General features: G+C 41.2%; 1 protein-coding gene across 3 annotated transcripts; it reads right to left on the bottom strand.

Annotated features, from left to right (window-relative positions):
• Positions 1–130: 130 nt before the first annotated feature.
• LOC116324106 (putative methyltransferase NSUN7) lies at positions 131–20,527 on the bottom strand. Of its 3 annotated transcripts, none has more exons than XM_031744655.2 (13): positions 20,090–20,527; positions 18,623–19,003; positions 13,613–13,671; positions 11,098–11,225; positions 10,359–10,511; positions 9,527–9,710; positions 8,748–8,982; positions 8,140–8,283; positions 7,582–7,683; positions 6,305–6,440; positions 5,508–5,631; positions 1,000–1,264; positions 131–620 (listed from the first exon to the last, which is right to left on the bottom strand). In XM_031744655.2, exons 2-13 carry the CDS (start codon positions 18,972–18,974, stop codon positions 181–183), a joined length of 2,322 nt encoding a protein of 773 aa, XP_031600515.1. In that variant the 5' UTR covers positions 18,975–19,003; positions 20,090–20,527; the 3' UTR covers positions 131–180. The 3 variants fall into 3 exon arrangements, with proteins under 3 accessions (XP_031600515.1, XP_039473934.1, XP_031600516.1); XM_039618000.1 differs by having other exon boundaries at positions 20,040–20,090; XM_031744656.2 differs by lacking the exon at positions 18,623–19,003 and having other exon boundaries at positions 20,090–20,449.

The following is a 20,527-nucleotide window of genomic DNA, read 5'->3' as shown; positions in this document are numbered from 1 at the left end:
CTCTGGCAAGGTTGTTCTTTATGGCACACAACGACACTGAAATTACGATAAGTAATAATGTTTAGGGTTAGACAACATTCACATGCTGTGTGTCATGAAGCAGTTCATTGACAACGCGGAACTTCTCGTGCAGGTTTTAGGCACTGCTAGCTTTATTTTATTAGACTTTTGATACAAAGGCTAGCTCTTCTTTATGGTCATCTTTGTGTTTGTGAGGTCAAAACGTGTGAGGACGGGAATTTCCTGAGCATCTTTGGAGAGACTGCCGCCGGAGCGGGAGGAAACGATCTGAGTCTGTCTCTTCCACTTGCAGCTGAGGCTGGGGCTGAATCTGGATCGGCTGTGCTGGGGTGGAAAATAGTTGGGGAAGTGAACGGGAGGCAGGACGAAGAGCACAGGTTTCAGCACCTCCTTTTGAGGTCCACGTGAGCGGGCCGCTGGGACCGCAGGAGTGGCAGAAGAAGAAGAATAACGCAGAGTGGTGGTGACAGGAGCAGTGTGTAAGCTTTTTTCTAGTTTGGAGGAGGAACAGGAGGAGCTGTTGCATTCTGGTCTGGAGTAAGAGAACGAGCTTGATGTGGTGCCCTTTGTGGCTTGCGAGCGCAGTGATTTGGGTTTTTCTAAAGGATAAAAACAATAAGATGGGACAAAAAAGGAATTTATTATTTTGGAATAAAGTGTAGGAGGCTAAGGGGATAAGGCTGAACTCCTTCCAATCAAACTAAACATTACTACTGGTACACAACATCTGTAAATCCCAGCTTGAAAAAAAAATCCCTAAATATAGATGATGCAACCAATCAGTGAGCCTTAATTATCCACAGCCTATTTCTTTTCTTTTTTAGAGATGTAGGCAAGCTCTGCCCTCATTTCCACATTTTATTCTAAGTTAGATGTCATTAGCTTAGTTTTAATGGACACATGAGATTGGTATGTATCTTTTCTCTCCACTGCACATTCAGCTGACTTGAGTTATATGACTGTTGGGTTCACACCCACCTTGTGAAGACTGCTTCATGTTAGTAAAATCCTGATGTCCACAGAGTACAGCGCTGTCACTCCTCTTGGTCTGATGATGCTTGGGCTGAATGCTGACAGAGAGCTGGGACTGGGTGGTGCGAACACTGGCTGCTTTTTTCAACCTGCTGCTGTTTTCGTGGTGTTCTTTTCTGGTAAGGTGGTTGGAGCCCAGTTTGTCCAGTATGCCTTTTGCATTTGCCCTGGCGATTACCTCGTTTGGTGCCTCTTTGACTGCTGGCTCAGGCTTTTGAGAATTGACAAAAGCATAGGGACATGAAATGTAAAGTTGAATGAAAATTTGTTAATGGACATTGTTCTTTTAAGTGATTAGCATAGAAAGGAAACTGCACTGAATGGTACATTTTTAACTGTAAAAACAAATATTTGGAGACGAGAGGAGAGAAAAAGGAGAGAGGAAAGGAAAGGAAGCCACCATGTCCTTGCTGCTGGCTGCAGGGTCACCTGCTGTCTCAGCAGCAGCCCACTGCTCTCCTCAATGCCTGAATTATTCACAAGCACAGTGCACACTACAGGGACATGCAGCCTGCGTGAGTCTTTGTGTGTATTTAGTTTTTGAGCGCTTGCCTGTGCTTTAATGCAAATGTATTTAGGCGTTTGCACAAGCTGTCCATAAGTCTACATCATTTCTCTGTATGTGTGCATACACACTGTGTCAAGGTGGGGAATCTTGCACCTGTGTGACGCCGCGTGCTTCGATCCACTCTAGGCAGGTAAACATAGTTTTAGAAGCACCTCAGTAATGCAGTCTTTGGTGGACGCCCTGAACTTCACTGACGTTAACTCATACAGACGGAGGGGGCGCTGAATTATTCAACAGATTCTCTCCCTCGCCTCCTTTTCTTCCTCCTCACCTCTGTAAATCTCACTTCTCCTCCATCTCCACTAACCAACTACGCCATACTCTGTAAATCTCTCGCTTCCGTCTACTCTCTGCCAAACTCAGCTGCCACAGCAGTTCCTGGATCCGAACTCACTCTTTTGTTAACATTTACGTCCGAAATAAATCTCGTCAACAGCTTCCAAATTTATGAACAAAAAAGAAAATAAAGACAATGTTAAAAGTGGAGGGCTTTGGATCTCCCGTTAATACTGTCCAAATTAATCCGTCAGCAGCAGCAGTTTGTTTTTGTTTTTTTAGATAAAGGTCCACCTGTGATGTGGGTCGCTTTCTCGGGAAATTAGGCCAGAAACGCATCACTTGAACGTCTTTATTGTCCCCAGCTGTTCCCGCTCATAAAGAACTTCACTGCGCACTGCTACGACAGCCAATATATGCCAGACAGCATTCAAACACTTATATAATTGCTATTTTTATGACGCTTTTCAGTGTGCCACAATAACTTTTGATTAGCTGAGTTTATTGCAGGTATGGAGAGAAGAAAAAAAATCATGTTTGAGGCACCATTACAGCACTTTGATTATCTTTTCATTCCTATCTGTGGAGGTATAAAACATGATGGATGGTCAGAGGGAAACGGTGCGGGAGAGCTCCGTCACACCCGGTGGGGGTAAGATGGCTTAATAACCTCGCGCTGGCATCAAAAGCATGAAAGCAGATTTCATAATGTTGTGGTGGTAATGGGGCGGGGGGGTCTATATTGTGAATTATGAGGACGTGGGGAAGAACGGTCACAAACACTTGATGAGAATTGCTGATGCACCTTTACCAAAACAACCCTGAAGATCCAGTGCAACACAACGCACCTGCAGCCAGTTTGGACAGAGTCTCTCTAAAGAGACACCTACACAAATAAACGAGGGCGAGGAAGACGGGGAGAACAGGCAAAGAGAAGAAAATGAAAGTGGATTGGAGAGCAGATGCGTTTGAGGGAGAGTCTTTATTAAGCAATCAAAGCCTGTGACTAGAAACCACAAAAGAATTGGAGAGAGACAGAGTGCATCCCAATTACCAGTGTTCACAGAAAAGTCCCAAAATTATCAAAGCTTGCTCTCAAACACATTCCCGCAACAAAACTAAATCCCTCTCTCTGCCCTTTTTTTCTTCTCCTCTGGGCTGCAAAACCCAAGATTTGACTCTTAACAACTTGCTCTCAAACTGATTTTGGCCTCTCATGTTCAGACTTATGCGTTTGTGTTCAGGCAATGTTCTCTTTCTTCACCTACGTGTCACACCTTCGGTCTAGATGCCGCGTAAACCAGGAAAAGACGCCTGCATCTGTGACCCGACATTCTCATTTCCTCTAGCACCATGACCTCCTTCCACCCGTTCTTTTTCCCTTTCCTCAAGGGTCTCACCAAGTGCCCGTCACACACTGTGATCCTCATTTTCACCCAATCTCAGCTTCTGCTGCTTTGTCCCTGTGCACCGCCTGCCTTCTCTCCAAATATCATAACAACTCAAATGGTTCATGCTTCAGTTTCCCGGTAGTTGCTTGTTTTTGACAGACTGCAGCCAGCTCAGTGTATCTACTTGATCACAATTCCCCACACTAATAAGCTTCGCCAATTAAACTTATTTCACCGTTGTCTGTGTTTATCTACGAGAGAGCCGACTGACTCAGGGGAAGAAGAACAAGATATTTTCTCTGCAGACATAAATAAAGGATCACCCAATCTATTCTGTCTGTGCTTGTGAAAACCACACACGCACACAACCTCTGTCGGTACACAGCATTTTCATTTTGAAGGCTGAATAAACTGTCAGCCGGTCTTACAAAAGTCAGCAGCATGACACCCTGGTATCATACTGGCGAGGCATACAGTCAGGTCCAGGACTAATGATGGAACTTATCTGTCACTTGAAACCAGACAGCTCGCCAGTGACGGATGCTACAGTTTGTGCAAAAGTATTGAGACACCCTTCATGTGTTTATAGTTTGCTAGGAAAATGAGAAATATATGTAGAGATTGTAGGAAGCTATCATTTCCTCTTTTTACTGTTCCCATTTCTCTACTGTTTCTTATATTAACCCTGAATGGGAAAACATTCATCTGTGTGTTTTAGTGGCTTATTGGGAATACGGCCAAGTATGTGTTAATACTTAGACAGTTAAAGTCCATTACACGATACTGAGACAGTCATAAATGTCAGAGTGACATTTACCACACCATGCATCTCCTTTTATCATTATTGATTCATCTGTTTATCTTTTATTTTTAAACAGTTTATCATTTCATGGTGCTGTGCAAAAGTCTTGAGCCATTCCTTGTTTCTTTATGGTTTGCTAGTAAAATTAGAAAAGGCAGCAGTAAGTAATTGAAACATGTACAAAGAAAATAGAGTATATAAGGCAAAAACAGACATTTTTTTAACGAGCTTCAGAGCCAATAATTGGGGTAGCGGTAGCACAGGAGGCGGAGCAGTACTACTAATCGAATGGTTGGCGGTTCAATCCCTGCCTGCTCCAGTCAACATGCCAAATATCCTTGGGCAAGACACTAACACCAAGTTGCCTAAGCATAGAAAAAACGTGCTTGTGTGAATGGGTGATTGTGGAATGTTGTATAATGTGATTTGAGTGCTCAGGTAGAGCAGAAAAGCACTACATAAGAACCAGTCAATTTATCATATTTGTTATCACCACCTTCTTTCTTCAACACAGCCTCAGCTCTCTTAGGCAGCTTTCTTTAATTTCTTTAAGTAGTCTTAAGGAATAGTTCTCCAGGCTTCTTGAAAGACATCCAAAGTGTTTCTTTGGGTGTTGGTTACTTTTCTTCCCTTCCCTGTTAAATTTGTGTGTGTTTGCTGAGAAATAAAGCTGTTGCCAATCAGATTCTTTCAATATCGTATTGCATAGTGGATTAAAATCTGACTTTACTTTTCTGTATTAATACTAATATGAATTTTGACAAGATCCCCAACACCACCGGTTGAAATGCAGCCCCAAATCGTGACAGAGCCTCCTGACCTTTTATGGTCATTGATTTGAACCAAAAACATTAACCATTAAGCTTCCAGATTTACTCCTCAAAAAAGTCTGACTCCTTGGAAACAAAATATAAGACATGATGGGTGACTGGAGACATTTACACAGTACTGTAAATGAGCTAAATTTGCCTGTACTTAACTCTTTGGCTGCACTGCCTAAAAGTAGCAGCAGCAGTGGCCTGGAGGAATTTCATTTTCACAGAGCTTAGTTATCACTGATCCCATGTAAGAAGCAAAATGTAGCTAACATTACAAAGTGTTGACTCTGCATCCGAAGACAGATGCACCTTTTTACAGTTGATGCAGCACTCAGAGATCAACAAGGAAACAGCAGCTTAGTAAGATTTCATACTGGCTTCATCAAGGAGCAATAAGCACTGCTCTGTGATGACAAGTGTTTTCTGTGTACATGTACATTAATTTTGTGTGGTCACAACTCTGCTTAACACATTATTAAAACTGAGGTCCTGTGGTACATCAGTATATTCTCAGGTTAAATAATATAGTTACTAACAAGGGTGCGTATATTGTGGCTTATTAGAGAATTCCTTTGCTCATCTGCTAAAGTGATGCTTACCACTCTGGTAAGAACAGCCAGAAAGGAGCCATTGGTGTGCTCTGTTGGCTCCAGCATGAAGAAACTGTCTGTTTCATCCATGGCCTTTGCATACTCAGAGGACATGAATGGGGAAGGGCTTGACCTGAATGAAACACACACACATACGCAGCAAAACAGGAAAATACAGTTTAAAAAACATAACCAGTGACATTAAGAAAACACATTGGAATAACAGCTGAAGATATTTTTTTTTCTGATTACTGACATAAACATTTTCTAATTAATATTTTTTATTACTTTGTTATTTGAAATCCACAAACATTGCACACAGGAGTAGGTGTCTGGGTAAAACCAGTATGATCCCTACCAGAAATACTACCTTTGTTTTATTTACGCTAGCCTAAGGCACTGCCAGCACAACAGGCCAGCTTGCTGCAGAGAGGATTCAGCCTTGATGCATTCAAGTCAACAGGACTGAAAAACTTCAACCAGACTTTAGCTCTTAACCCCACAAACAAAGAAAAGAATCCTGGAAAAAAAAAAGCAGGAAGGCGAGCTGACTGAAAATCGTTTCTTCCGTGGCCTTTACACAGCATTTAGAGACATGAAATGGCACCTTTGATTATATTTTCACCGAATTTCCTTCTGTTCCTGTCTGAGGTGTGCTGAGGCTTTGACAGAAGCCTGTTTAAAGGTAAGCAGACAAACAACTTGCAAAGCTGACAGACAGACAGACAGCAATGCAAACAGACAAAGAAAGGCAATGATGGAGACAGAAGCAGAAAGTACAACGGGGTGCAGAGAGTGAGGCTGACCTGAACTTTGCTTGTTTTGGTTCCCCCTCCTGGTCTGCACGGGCCTGGGCTTGCTGCAATGCTTTTCTAACCACCTCCGCATTTTCCTCTGGGTATGACGAGCATGTGGAGTACACTACTGCCAAAACTTTGGGGACTATACACAAAAACACACACATTTAGTTAAAAAGCGTCCCTTCATCCCTTTTTACAACAATTACATTTGATTATTCAAGCTGAGCCGTCCTCCTCATCAACCGCTCGCTTTGAAGAAATATGCTCTTGAATATTAATTTCTTCGCGCTGCTTATGCATGTACATTGCTCATTTTATTTAACAGCGACTGGCTTGAAGATTTGTTTGGCTGCTGGCAGTCTGACTCCCTTCATTTGAGCTTTGATTTCTTTCTTGCGCACTAATTATAGCCAGACAGAAATAATTAACACTCGGCTGATAAAGAAGAAAACCTGCTCAGATGTGGCAAATCGGCTCCAAACAAATGTGAAATATAACTTGGAGAGAGGCGAAACAGAGACAAAAAGATTAGAACCAGGCCAAAATGTCATTCAGGTGTCCTACGATGTGATGCTCCACAACAGACACCAAAGGCTTTGGAGGTGTGTGTGAGTGTGAGAGACGCTGAAATGAGACCATCGACACAACTGAGTCACAGCACTCGATACATACCCGCCATTAATTACCAGTCCTATTAGAAAGCATCTACACTGGCAAAACCACAGACAAGGGCTGATCAATAGCTGCTTAATTAGAGAAGCTAGTTTACATTTCCCCCAACCTACAGACTCCACCTGCTCAATGAACATAACCCAGAGCAGAGACAGAAGGATCCCCGAACAAAACAAGATGGATTGAAGCTAATGAGCATAACTCACTGATACAGATCTGCTGAACAGAGGAAAATGCAGTATATAAATATATACAGTAGAATACAACTGAGCAAAAACACACTGACAGCAGATTAAAAGAGTAGCATCGGCATAAAACAGAATACTTCTATCATGATCACCTCTAGACAATTTATACAACACAAAGCGGGACACCGAAACACTTTGAAATATGCAAAGACTGCTGCAGAAGACAGCGAATGACCAGCACAGTGTAACATTAGGGTCCTTAATTAAAACTCAGAGAATCTCCAAGGACCACCACAGACTTCAGCCTAATGGCATAGGAGATTAGATAATTAGGAAGTGTAAGCAACATCGTGCCAGAGATGCTGCATGCTTGAGACTCAGATTATGTGGTGCGTGCATGAGAGCAGGTGGTTGTACACTCACACATCAAGGCATGATCAATATCCTTCCTCTGCTGTGCTACCAGGGATTCCAGTTTGCTTTGGGCTATGGAGCCTTGGGACAGGTCCTGCAGCAGGTCTGTGTCTGAAAAAACAAAGAGGAGCTTCAGAAGAGAATAATCTTTACTTTATTAACTGTTGTCTTCGAGTGGGTATAAAAGCATCTTTAAGTAAGTATGTTATCCACTCATTGTTATGCCACAAAGAAAAACTTCCATCAGATATTTGTTCAAGGTGAAAATGTTCAATGTTTAATTTTAAGGCTAGTTTAGAGTTTTTTCACTAAAAGCTGTTGCATAAAAACATTAAGGACATGCTTTTGTTTTTGAATTTTTATGAATGCAACTGCAACAACTGCAACAACTGCACAGGAATAGCAACAGCAATAATTTGCATTTAAACAATGTAAGCTTGCAATATCACATCCTACAGCATATCCAGTGTGCACAACATCTTGATTTGTGCATATTAACCAACTGCATGTACCCAGCTCTATATCAGTATAGTAAATAAGCCCAGTGCTCAGTGCTTAAATCATTACCTCCATTTTCTTGTAGTATGAAATCAACTGGGTTGCTGACTGCAGACACAGAACACTTGGGGGTCAACAGGATAACGCGCACTCTTTGAAGTCGCTTGTCACCGGTGTGCAAAGATTGGAATTCCTCCAGTATCAGTCTCACATCTGAGCGCCAGACACAGACAGTATAATGATAACCAGCACCAGGCACGCACATGTTCTCCGTGCTTAAATGCATGATGTCCCACTATATTTCTTTATAGAAAAATTCTGTGCCTGAAGGCATCGTTTGCAATCATAAAAATGTCAACTTTGTTCCTTCCCCATTTTTATTTCTCTAATGACTAGCTGAGGTGGCAGCCACTATCAGCAAAATAACCTGGTTTAAAGCACACTGAGTTTATATGAGTCCCTAGGATTTTTGCTGACAGCAACATCCATTTTTCTCACTAGAACTCACCCAGTCTTTGTTGGTCTATATCAAGTTTTCACTTCGTTTAAAGACAAAGACGGGTAACAGACAGGTGCTTTCTTTTGTTCTATCTTCTTCCGTCGCCTCTTTTGTCTCTAACACAGACACAAACCGATACTGACAGCCCACTCAAGGACATACACTCGTTTTGTCTTACTTGTGCAGCCCATTGCAGAGACAGTGAGCTCCAGCTCCTCCCTTTGAGCATCTGTGCAGTTGTTGACACAAACGTAGACGCTGGGCCGATTGATGCTGTTGGCGTTATACTTTTCTGCAATTAGGGCGGCAGTGTGGGAGACAGTGAGGCCGGAGAAGGAGCCCACCATGAGAACATCTCCTTCCTCTGGTAGCAGGGAGCATACAGCATTTGGGCCCAAGCTGCATGACTTATCCTACAGGCACAGGGAGTGAAAGTATTAGTTTGTTGCAGCAATGCTGTGAGGCAAACCAGGGAGGAGAAAAAGCAGAAAAACAGAAGATGAAAAGAGTGATTGAGAGTCAGTGAACAAATTTAAAGGAGAGATGATTAATTAGGGAGAGGCAGTGAATATTTGATTGAATCTGGCCACAAAAATCTGATTTACTTGTGTTGTGGTGCTGTGTACTGTTCAGTTTATGTGGCAGCTTGACTTTTATGGAGCAGAAATTAAATGATTAAACTGTCCAATCCTCCCAAACAGGATAATTCTTTATGGCTCAAAGTGAAGCACAGCTATATGAGTGGAAGTGATGTGAAATATTTGTATCTGGGCAAACTAATCTTTCTTGGCATAAGCGATTTCAGTCTTACAATCAATTTGAGAAAGTCCATTACCAAAGTGAAATCATAAATATCGCAGAAGACTGATGGAGCTAAAGAGATTCCACAGCTATATTAGAGTCTTTAGAGAGGAGGCTGATGTTGTCAGAAACCTCGTCTCTCAGTGCACCTAGTACCTGGATGATGAGTTTGTGATCGCTGAGCAGCTTGGTGGAGTACAGCTGAGCTTTCAGCTGTGCAGGAAACACCAGTATATCCCCACAGTGGGGATCCTGGCAGAAGGTCTGGCCCTCCAACTGCCCAATCGATTTGACCTGTGAGAAACCTGCACTCTTCAGGACACCCTGGATCTCATCAAGACTGGAAGTAAAAGAGGAGAGGAGCAAGAAGGCGAAGAGAGAGGAGAGAGCAGATTAGCGGAAGCCCAAGAGAAGGGATAAAAGACGAAGGTCAGAGGTAGCAGAAAGAGGAAGGCTCTCTCCTTTCCTTATTATTATCTCTCATTATTCGATAATAATAGTGTGCAGAGTTGCTATTTGGCCTTTTAAGAGTCTTTAATAGTAATATGGGCTATAAAAGCCATTAAGACACACACATACATACATACACATACAAACACGTGCACATGTACATACACACCATTAGTCCCAACAGGTGACCTTTACAGACCCAGAGCTCACTGAGGGTTGCTGCTGATTGAATCTGTCTACAGCAGCAGGATTTACACCTAACTGAATCAGGCTGTCAGGCCCAGGCAAGAACACACATTAGCGCACACACACACACAGTGTGTAGGGCGGACATTTAATTGGATGTCAGCCGGGTACCTGGCCCATAAAACACTGGATAGCACCCAAAGTTAAAGGTCTGTGTAAATGCAGGTGCGTGTGGACACATCCTGGGTATGCTTACAGTGCACGTCTGTGTTTATGTACAGGTGTAAATGTGTAAGTGTGTACTATCTGCTTCTGGGGAGGTGAGCGTGTACTCTCAGCATGCTCAGCTGACCTGCTCTTCAGCGTGTTGACCCATGCGTAAAGCGGAAGGTTGCTCGACCTCTCCTGCTTCTTCTTCACACTCTCTGGCAGGATACACTCAATGGACAAGAGATCATGTTTGATCCTGCAGCGGGCCAGAGAGGCAGCCAGTTTGGTTTTAAACCTGCACACAAGACAAACAAAAAAAACCCACTAGGGGTATCCTTATGATGACAGCACACAGGCCAGATTTCACTTTGAACTTTGAACATGTTTTTATGTTTATCCACCAGATGCCTTACATGGAAAGTTACAAATACATTACAGATTAAAAAGAACGTGTGAATGGTAACCAGTGAGCTCTTGGTTTCCTTTCTTCTGACTCCGCTTGCTCAGTACTCATGGGTTGGACTACTTCCATCTGCCAAATTGACCTTCATTTTGAGCTCTGTAAAGTTTTATCACTGTGTTTTGCACAGCTGCAAAGCTATCATGGTTTGTTTTGGGGGTTGTTTTTATAAAATCTCTCTGAAGACAACGAAACAGATTTTGTTTAAAAACAGAAAAAATACAGAAACATATGATAAGAAACCCACACACAGGCAGATGTACATGAAGACAATACCAGCCAGGCTGTGTAGATTTAAAATACTTCATCTAAAATTCCTCATGTTTTTTTGTGTTTGTCTTTTAATAATTTCACCCGCAGTGATTTTATCTTTTTTGTGCTTTTGTTTTTTGGTTTGTTTTCGGTTTGTTTTTTTCCTCACCTGAGGAGGTAGTCCTCCACATGTCTAACTTCCTGTATGATCTCGTCCACCTTGCATTCCCGAGGGAGGAACTTCCTGTTCTGGAAGTCATAGAGCATGACGGCAACAAGGCTCATCTGTTCGTCTGGCTAGAGTGTAAGAGCAAAAGGCACCGTGTTTCATTTAAAAGCAAGAACAAGAGCAGAGGCCTAATAGAAATATTTCTCATTTTAATAACTTGAGGAACAACCTTGTTTTTATTCAGTGGTAACGGCTCAAAAGTCAGCATATGTTGCATGTCCAGTATTTACACCCGCATCGGTGTAGCTCGGTGGTTTTTAAATAGCCCTATTTCGGTTACATAATGAGGAGAACTGTGGACTGATACTATTTATCTGTATTGATTCAGTGACTGAACTGTTTCTCATTTACACAACTGACACACACACAGTAGCTCAAGGATGTCCTGCCATGACCCAGCATTTGCTACTTAATTAAAACTAGGAGGAAGTCTGAGTTATGTTTCCAGCACTCCCCTACAATTATCGCTCTCCCTTAAACTCACTATCTTCCTCTCTCTCCACTTCTTTCCATATCCCTGTCCTTTCCTCTCTCTAACCCCACCTTTCTCCCCCTGAGGGTGGGAGGGCACCAGCCGCATTAGTGGCAGATGGTGCTCCATTGCAGAAACAGCTTGCCACATCCTCACAACTGGGCTAATGGGCAGAGAAGTTAGAACGCTACGAAGGTTTCTGTTTTGGGCGAGGAATTAGGTTGTCCTTATTATTCGGTACAGAGGCGTTTAATTTCTTTTTTTTCTTTTTTTTTGAAAGGTCGATTTCTGAGACAGGTTGTGGCGCTTTGCTTTTTAGCTCACTCGACTTCCCTCATCACCTCAAATTCCACTTGTCCTTCACCAAGGTTAAACACTTGGGTGTGGGAAAATTCCCAGTCACTAAGCTTGCCTGGAAACAGTGTCCCATGGTGGGAAACAGTAAACATGTCAGCTCTGCTTAGCAACTCTTATCCCCGTCTCTTGAGACTGTCTTCATCTCACTCTGTTTAATTTCAGGGCTAATTTCAATTCAGTAGTGTATTACTGACATAACACAACCGAACAAACTCAAGATGAAATATCCCGAATGCATGTACTACATTAGCTGTGATTAAAGTTTCATATGCCTCATTTTACACGTGGATTGGAACTCTGTCATGTCAAACGCTTTCTACCTTCTCTGTCTTCCTGACTAGAATTTATTCAGGTTACTGCCATCCTCCGTGGGATTTAGGCTTCATTTTCCTCCTCCATTGTGATCAAATGTGCTTTAGGCTCAAAGCCTATGTATACCCTCATTTTTCCGTTCTACTTTTTTTTTCTTTTTCTTTTTTTTTATCCAATACCCTCATGTACCCCCTTTTTACATGCAGTCTATTCGCTCTCATTCACCTCTTTCTCCCGTCTCTCTCTTTCTCTACCAAGGTTGAACTTTATAGATGCCAGGAGTGTAAAAGAAGGTAAGAGTGAGCTCTAAAGACTGTCTCATTGTGTCTGGGCTTTATTGTCTAGCTAGAGAAATGCAGAGTAACGACCTGCCACTATCCCGTAGGGAGAGCCATTCATTTCACCCAGGGCCATATTTCACAAGGCTACGATGCAAGTGTACATCTGTGTGCCTGTGGGGATTACACTGCAAACACATACATTCATGTGTATTAATGTATGCTTAGGCCTTCACTGAAATACACATTGGCTATCTTCGATGTGTAAACTCCACGACAGCTCTGTTTTCTGTTTGCACATTCATCGCCGCTCGCTTTCATTACGCGTCTCTTTCACCAGCTTCACCAGCCACGCAGTCGCTCTGTATTCTGCCCATGTTTTATCACCATCCAGAATGTCGGAGAAAACAGCTTAAGCAGCCCTCCTCTTTGCTCAGAATCTTTTATGTGGTGTGTTAAAAGTAGGGCAAAAGTACATGCCAGCCTCCTCCAGAGTATACCTCTTCATTTAAGAAGGCTGCAGGTTCACGGCTGTGCTACAAAGCTTTCTTTTACGAGTACACGGCATCATAACAAAATAAAAATTGGTTAGAGGACAGACGCAGCATACACACTGTGCAGAATACACTCAGATGGTACATACAAACTCACTGCCCCTGGGTTGTTTTGATTTCATTGCTAATTAATGGGGTGTAATAAAGGATAATACACAGCCAGATATGTTCTGCCACATAGTAACGTTTAGATGTTTTTTACTCCAAAGGGAGACATTGTCATTGATTAGAGGAGGGAATATGAACAAAACAAGGCGCTTTGTGAGTTGGTGAGAGGAGCGTGTCAGTGCAATAAATCAATATTACTGTTACTGATTATAAGATCAGAGAGAATAGAACAAACAACATGTGGAGTGTAAACAGCAAGACATGAACACTGGAGAGTGTTTGTGGAAACACTAAGGTAAACAAAACTATACACAGAGGGATAACAAGGTAAACTGAGAAATTACAGACATATAAAATTATATGAAATGATTTACCATTGGTTGAGTAAGATAACAGCAGCTGTCAATCATCATGTCCTCCAGCAGTTCTTGATCTGCGCAGGAATAATAAAACAAGGTTAAAAGGATAGAAATGTAATAACAGAGGTTTCAATAACTAATTGTGAGTGAGTAACGATGATGCATATTAATGCATCTTTTATATCAATGTCTAATTATCCCTCGAAACCAATCCCGACTCCTCCATTTGGAGGAGGAGACGGAGGCACAAGAAATTACTCCTATCCATTAATGAATCCACATCTAATGATAAAAACATGAAAACACAAAAAAAAGAGCTAAAAGAGATGAAGACAAAGAACAAAAGAGGCTCCTAGAGGCACCCCGAATGATGGCAATTTAATTTCAAAAGATAATTCAATTAGATCGGGGGTTTAATTTCCCGTGATTAAATGCTTATTTGGTGTTTAATTAGACCTAATCTGATTCTTCATTTGGTTCTTTTCTTTCACTTAGTGTGTCTTTGCTATGAGAGCCCATTTAATTGGAGGAACAATGACACCGATGACATATAAAATAATGAACAGGTCAGATCGAGACATAATCAGTGAAGCCAAACATAAAGCGCGAGCGTGTTTTTCATACCAGGCTAGTATGTGCCAGTATGATTCAATTTTCCATTTTATTCACACCATTAATTAACCCTCAAGTAACCAAGTAATTTATGATCCCAAACATATCTAACTATATGCATGTCATTATGACATTTTTAGTCTAATTCTCCTATTACTTTTTTACCAATGTGGCAAGGATAACACAAGATAGTGTGGGGACATATTTTTTTTCATAACATTACTTTTGCTCACTTTTGCTTTTATAGTAATTATTCCTTAATGAGGCATCTCATTTTGACAGCAAGATCTCTGATTATATTTAATTTTTAACAGGAAAAAGAAAGAATTTTTAAAAAACACCCTGATTATGGAGATACTGTAATTTGTTGTATACAGAATATTACAGAGGTACCTGCTCATCTATACTTTGATGTCCTATAAAAATTATTTGCACACCGTTATGGTGCAATCAATAAGTTAATTCTGTCATTTTAGTCCAGGGAAACTCTTCTTGACCTTCTTTATGAAAAAGGTGACAGAACTGTGAAAGGGCTGACTTTAAACTGCTAAAAGGTGAGAGCTCGTTATCAGATATCTTTCCTCGGTTTATAGTGGTTTTCCACCCCCATACCCACGCTATCGTATCACAAAAGCAGCAACTGCCTCGCTAACCAACAGGATTCTTTCTCTTAAAATATACATAAAAACCAACAGGCTTATCCTTACCATTCCCATCTGTGAACAGCAGGTTCTCCTTTTCGATATGCATGAGATGGAGAGACAGGAACACTTGCCCGTCTATCATGTTAGGATTACAGAACAGCTGCTTTCAAAGTTTCTCTGCAGGTAGCGTTTGCTCTCTGCACACTGAGTGAATAGGGCAAAAGGATAATTTCTCTAATATGAATGCGCGTCTAGTGAAGAAACAGACAACTGCGAAAGCTGTCAATAAGATGCATGTGTTTCTTCAAGTGTGAAACCACAGTTTTGAAATTTTGTCTGTCACAAGGGTGGTTTGCCTTTTGGTTGATTCCTATTCCTAACAGACACACCTCTAAGACTGCAAACAGGATCTAAACCCAGACCCTATCCACCGAGACACCACAGAAACCACATACTGCTGTTAACTTATCGCAACATCACAAATTCACACTGGGCACCCCTATACAGTGTAGGGCAAGGCAAGCATCTGCATGCAGGTACACACACACACACACACACACACACTAGCGGTTACACAAACAACTGTTTTCACATGATAGAGCTTATCTTTAATTGAGGAAACAGAGCTCTACAACATCAGCAGTGGTGTAATTTACTGCAGATGTGGGCGAATAAGGTTGAGAATTGTCCCCATTACTGCAGAAGTCCTTAAAGACAATCTCTTAAGAGATAACCGCTCAGTGTACACTGCAAAACAGATCTCTAAGGAGGCCATGACGCCTGATTCTGCAGAGGTCATGGTCTTTAACATGCTATAAATCACACACTGCAATTTGAGCAAAACACAGAGGGAATTCTGCTATAAATCACTTACAGGAGACATCTTTGCACAGCAGACGCCACGCTGCGTTTTTACCTGGAGGATGATGGAAAATTTCTTAAGTCTGACAAGCAAAAGCCGCTTAAAATTAGTCTAACAAAAAAAAAAAAATTAAATTAAATATGATGCATTCTCAATCAGCAGGAGGCACTGTAGGATGCAGAAGTGAGGTTATGTGTCGTGTGGCTTCCATCCAGGTGTTACACAATGAGCAGTGACTGATGGTGACTGTAGTCAAACAAATGCGGCACAAGAGCCAGACCTGAATGGCGTCTCTTTTTCCTCTTCAGCAGGTCTTTGTCTCACAGTGTTCTGCATCAGTACACCCAATTGCACATTAATCTAACATTGGAACAGCCAGTGAAGGTACCTGCAGTAAGTTATACATTCACCTTTGGTCTAAATGCTCAATCTATCTTACGTATTATGCACCTGGACAATTTAATATTTGCTGAGGCATAGTGGTGATAACTGCCCTGATTGTGGTCAAGGACAAAAAAAAAAGACAAATCTTTCTCTCTTTGTCTCACGCTCCAAGTCCAGCATAGCACACAGAGTGGCCCTTTCTCATTGCACAGAGAGAAGAGCAGCCTCAGTCATTTGACAGCCTGGCAGCCCAGTTGGCCAGTGGACAATGAGACAGAAATACTCAGAGGAGCAGCCAGTAGAAAGAGGCAAAAAGAGGAGGAGGGGGGGCTTTTATGGCTAGCGACAAGGTCAACTGAATTTCTACTACATTCCCACAAAAATTACTTTACACAGCTTAACACGAGCGTATTCCTCAAGCAATGACAGCACACTGCATGACCACTGAATAAGATATGAAACCTTGAAAACATAACCTGCCTTTAGGTCAGTGATGTAGCAGAGCTACACTGGAAAATTGTTTTTTTTAAGAGACAAAAGAAGGCACAGAAGAAGAAAAGAGTGAGAATGAAGTGTAAGAGAAGGAGAAGATGTGGAGAAAATCCCAACAGCTTTGTCTTTTGTTTATGAAATGGCAATTCTACACCAGGGTAAAGATCATCCTCAGCACCAGCCCCATAACATTTAGCATTGCTCGACACTCCTCACAACAGCCCCAAAAGGGAATCTTCCGCCACCGACATGGAGCTCACTGAATCTTTTGTTTAGAACAGATAAGAGTTATAATCACAAAGATCAATACCAGTTCATACTCACTGACATTTTGCTATGTGTGCTTTTCTCTGGTGAAGCACTTCTTCTTTAGGTTAACATCTGACCTTTGTTCAGTTTTGGATCAGTCATTGAATGGCACTACAAGAAGCATGTGTGTTGTTGTGATTCCCAGCAGGAGAAAATCAAATTCTGCATGAAAAGCTGGCGTGAAAGACGACTAAGACGCTTCGAGGGTGTGTCACTTCATCTACACAGTAAACGTCACAAAAATACGAACACGAATCCAAAATACATACATGATTACACACCTACTGTAAAAATGACTTGATCTATCTCAAGTACTCAACACAAGGAGGTGAGGCTCCATGGCTTCTTTAAATGATCTTACCTTGTCTAGTCCAAACTTATAACAGTATTTATCTTTAAAATAATAAGAAAGGAGTGATTAAAAAAACAAGTCTTGAGCCACCCTTCCTTTCTTTAAATTTTGCTAGTTTCTCTTCTATTATCCTTAGCAATCTTCCTAGTTTCACCTGGTAATGCAAGCAGGCTATGATGACCTAGAGCTACAAATCTAATATAAGTTACTCAGATGAGGTGCTGGAGCTGGTGATGATGGATATTTTTGAGCTGATCTGCATTAACTGTTTAACATGTAGGTCTGACGTTCATCCAGGTTCAGTGGACACACAGTGAGAAGATGGAAAAAAATCATCCATGGCTATGAGGGTGTTCTAGCAACCTGACCTCGGCGTCCACTGAAAACACGTTAAATCGATTCCAGCCGGCTTCCTGCCCTGGCTGTTGGCTCGCCTCCTCTGCATTATTGCCATGGTGATTACACACCCCTGTGACTTCGGTCACCCCGACCCCACCCTAGTCCCAGGAAACAGATTAAGGGACAAATTGATTTGTAGCATCACGCAGAATTCCCCCATGGCCACTCGAGCATTTTTTCCCCTCTTCTACTCACCCTTCATCAATCTATCTATATGCAATTCTACCTGTCAATTAACTTGCCCAAAGCTGTTTGTTTGCCAACAATCAAATCAATTTTGCTAGCAATTTCTAGAAAAAGAAATGATTTAAAGTGAGAGCTGATGAAAACGTTTCCTGATGTCGCTTCACATTCACCCAAACCACGGATCACTACCAAAAGGTATAAATCAAAAATTAGGAATCACTTTAATCTGTCGGTTTGTTGTTTGTTTGTTTTTTTAACACTTTTAAGCCAAGTGTCGGCAGAGGCCCAGAGAAGATGCAATCTTGGTATTTTGTTATTGATTTTTATGACTTTTAATACTATATCAAAGGACAATCACAGTCTCTTAATCATAAAAAAATTGTATGGTTTGTGCTGCACTCTAGGTAACAGACTGGTTATCCACCCACAACAAACAGTGACTTATTTTATTAATGGTTAAATGAGACTTTGATTGTTTCGGGCCCTTAAACGACTCATCCCATGGTCTCAATTAGACTGCCACATTAGGATCTAATGCCAGTCAGGTTCTAACAATCAGATGCTAGAAAGTAATGTTTATTAAGAAATTTTCCCTTCGGTAGTGTTGTGAAAAATCATCTCAAGGCAAAAACAAACTATGAATGGAAACATCAGGCAGCTACTTGCCTGCTCCTCATATGAGGTTGTTGATTTATGTTTATATGACAGGCGGGCAGAGAAATGCAAAAAAGGAATAATAAAGGTTCGACAAATAACCCTGAGCTAACAGTTAATTGCCAACTTACATTTTAGCGTGCTGAAGGCCAACTCATAAGCTGCACGGTGCATCTCCTCATCTTTGACTTCAGGTAACTGGAGTCCTCTTTCTTTGCCATAATTCACTAACCGTTGTGCAGCAGGCTTTTCCAGATGGTTATTCTGATAGATAACTGATGCCAGTAGGTAAACTCTGTCTGGGAAGCCCTGCTGGCTTTGGATGGTTATGTGGGGCTGTGGAGGAGCTGCAGAGGTGTCACTTTCAGCTTCATCATCCAGCTGGATCAGGTCTTTGCTGCTTGCCATGTGAGAAACAGACTTTTGTGTCTTGTCTGTGCAAGGGCACCTGTGACGCCCGGTGGCATTTTTTTTTTTCACCATCTTCTAAGGTCAGGTTTTCTCTTGCACACCTGAAAGCATGCCGTGCAGAGTTATCGTAGTTTCTTTTTTTTAAATTAGCATTTATTTTTAGTTGCTTTTGTTTCTGATTTATTCAAGTTTCCAGTCACTTCCAGAGTTTCATTTTAAAGTGTTATATTTAGAAGCTAAAGCTAACTATAATGACTTTTTCACCCCTGATTTTAGTTTTTTAGTTTAGTTCTTCACTATAAAAAACATCATGCCATATGCTCCCATCAGGAAGATACTCCTGCGTACCAGCGGCCAATACAGAAAGATTTCTGAGGAGCTTTTACCCTCAGGCAATTAGACTTACCTACCCTACTCAAATACTCACTCTTGGACTATGGTTATATTAGCTGTTATAAGAAAATAGATTAGAATCCTTTTCTATTTCTGTCTAAGTCTTATCTCTGAAGTCTTTATGCAAAGCTGGACTCTCTTTATATTAATGTTAAAAAAAAATGCACTGAAAATTTTAAACTTGAGGCTCAGAGATTTTCTGATTTGGGGCTTTATAAACATAATGGACTCGACTTTACCTAAAAAAGTGATTTTATTTTGTACATATGATGGTTAATTAAGTGAAACAGGATATCTGTAAATAAAAGCCAGAATAAAGCCAGAATAAAAGACATGATTAAACTAAAGATTTATTGACATGATCTCACAAGTGTATCAATTTAAACTTTTTTTCCCTGATGATATTACGTTTAGTTGAATTAAATAGTTAAACACGACATTTTGCAGTGTAAGAAGGCAACATTAAATTGCAAATGCAAAGTTTGTAAGCCAATACAAACAAATTTATTAATTTATTTTAGTTTTTTAAGTAACAATAATAATGTATAGAATATATAAATACATATAATAGTTTCAGTTAGCCTTAAAAAGAGAAACGTTTAAAACAGATTAAATAAAAAGATTACAGGTTAGATTATCAATAAAATGACCCTAAATGAACCAATAAATAATATAGAGTAATTGTCATCATGTTTCACCGTTACAATTTTCAAAACACGTGTGCATGTTTCGCACAAAGCAGACCTCACTTTCTGTAGTAGCAGAGCTGGAAAATTCGTGTTGTTATTCGTTACCTTGTGAGAAGACCTCCCGTTATCCGAGATTCTCCGTATTTTCCTGCGCAGGAAGCTTAACGGTAGTGGCGCTGCTGCTAGCTGCTCAGCAAGTTTTAATTGCCAACTCCCCGCTACACACACACACAAACCTTGACCCCTTACCAAGCAGTAACAGGGGTTTCCCCGGGTTTTACTGCTAGCCCCCCGGCAGCCTTGAATGTGTAATTTATAAAAATGCTACACCGCAGAGTCTCCACTTACAAACAAACTTTCTAAACGTCAACATTACGGTGCAGCTTCGGGTTAGCTTGCTTCCGTCACCAGGGCAACAGCATGCTAATTTTAATGCCCCGTTCTTCACGGATCAAGAGTCTCCTTAACGCTGGATGCCCTCCATCTATCTGGAGCATATGGGCTTGTTAAAATTTTACAGGGCATTATGTCAGAAAACCGCTA

This window comes from Oreochromis aureus, linkage group 2 (genome assembly GCF_013358895.1).
Source record: "Oreochromis aureus strain Israel breed Guangdong linkage group 2, ZZ_aureus, whole genome shotgun sequence".
NCBI classification, from domain to species: domain Eukaryota; kingdom Metazoa; phylum Chordata; class Actinopteri; order Cichliformes; family Cichlidae; genus Oreochromis; species Oreochromis aureus.
This window is presented reverse-complemented; position numbering and strand designations above follow the sequence as displayed.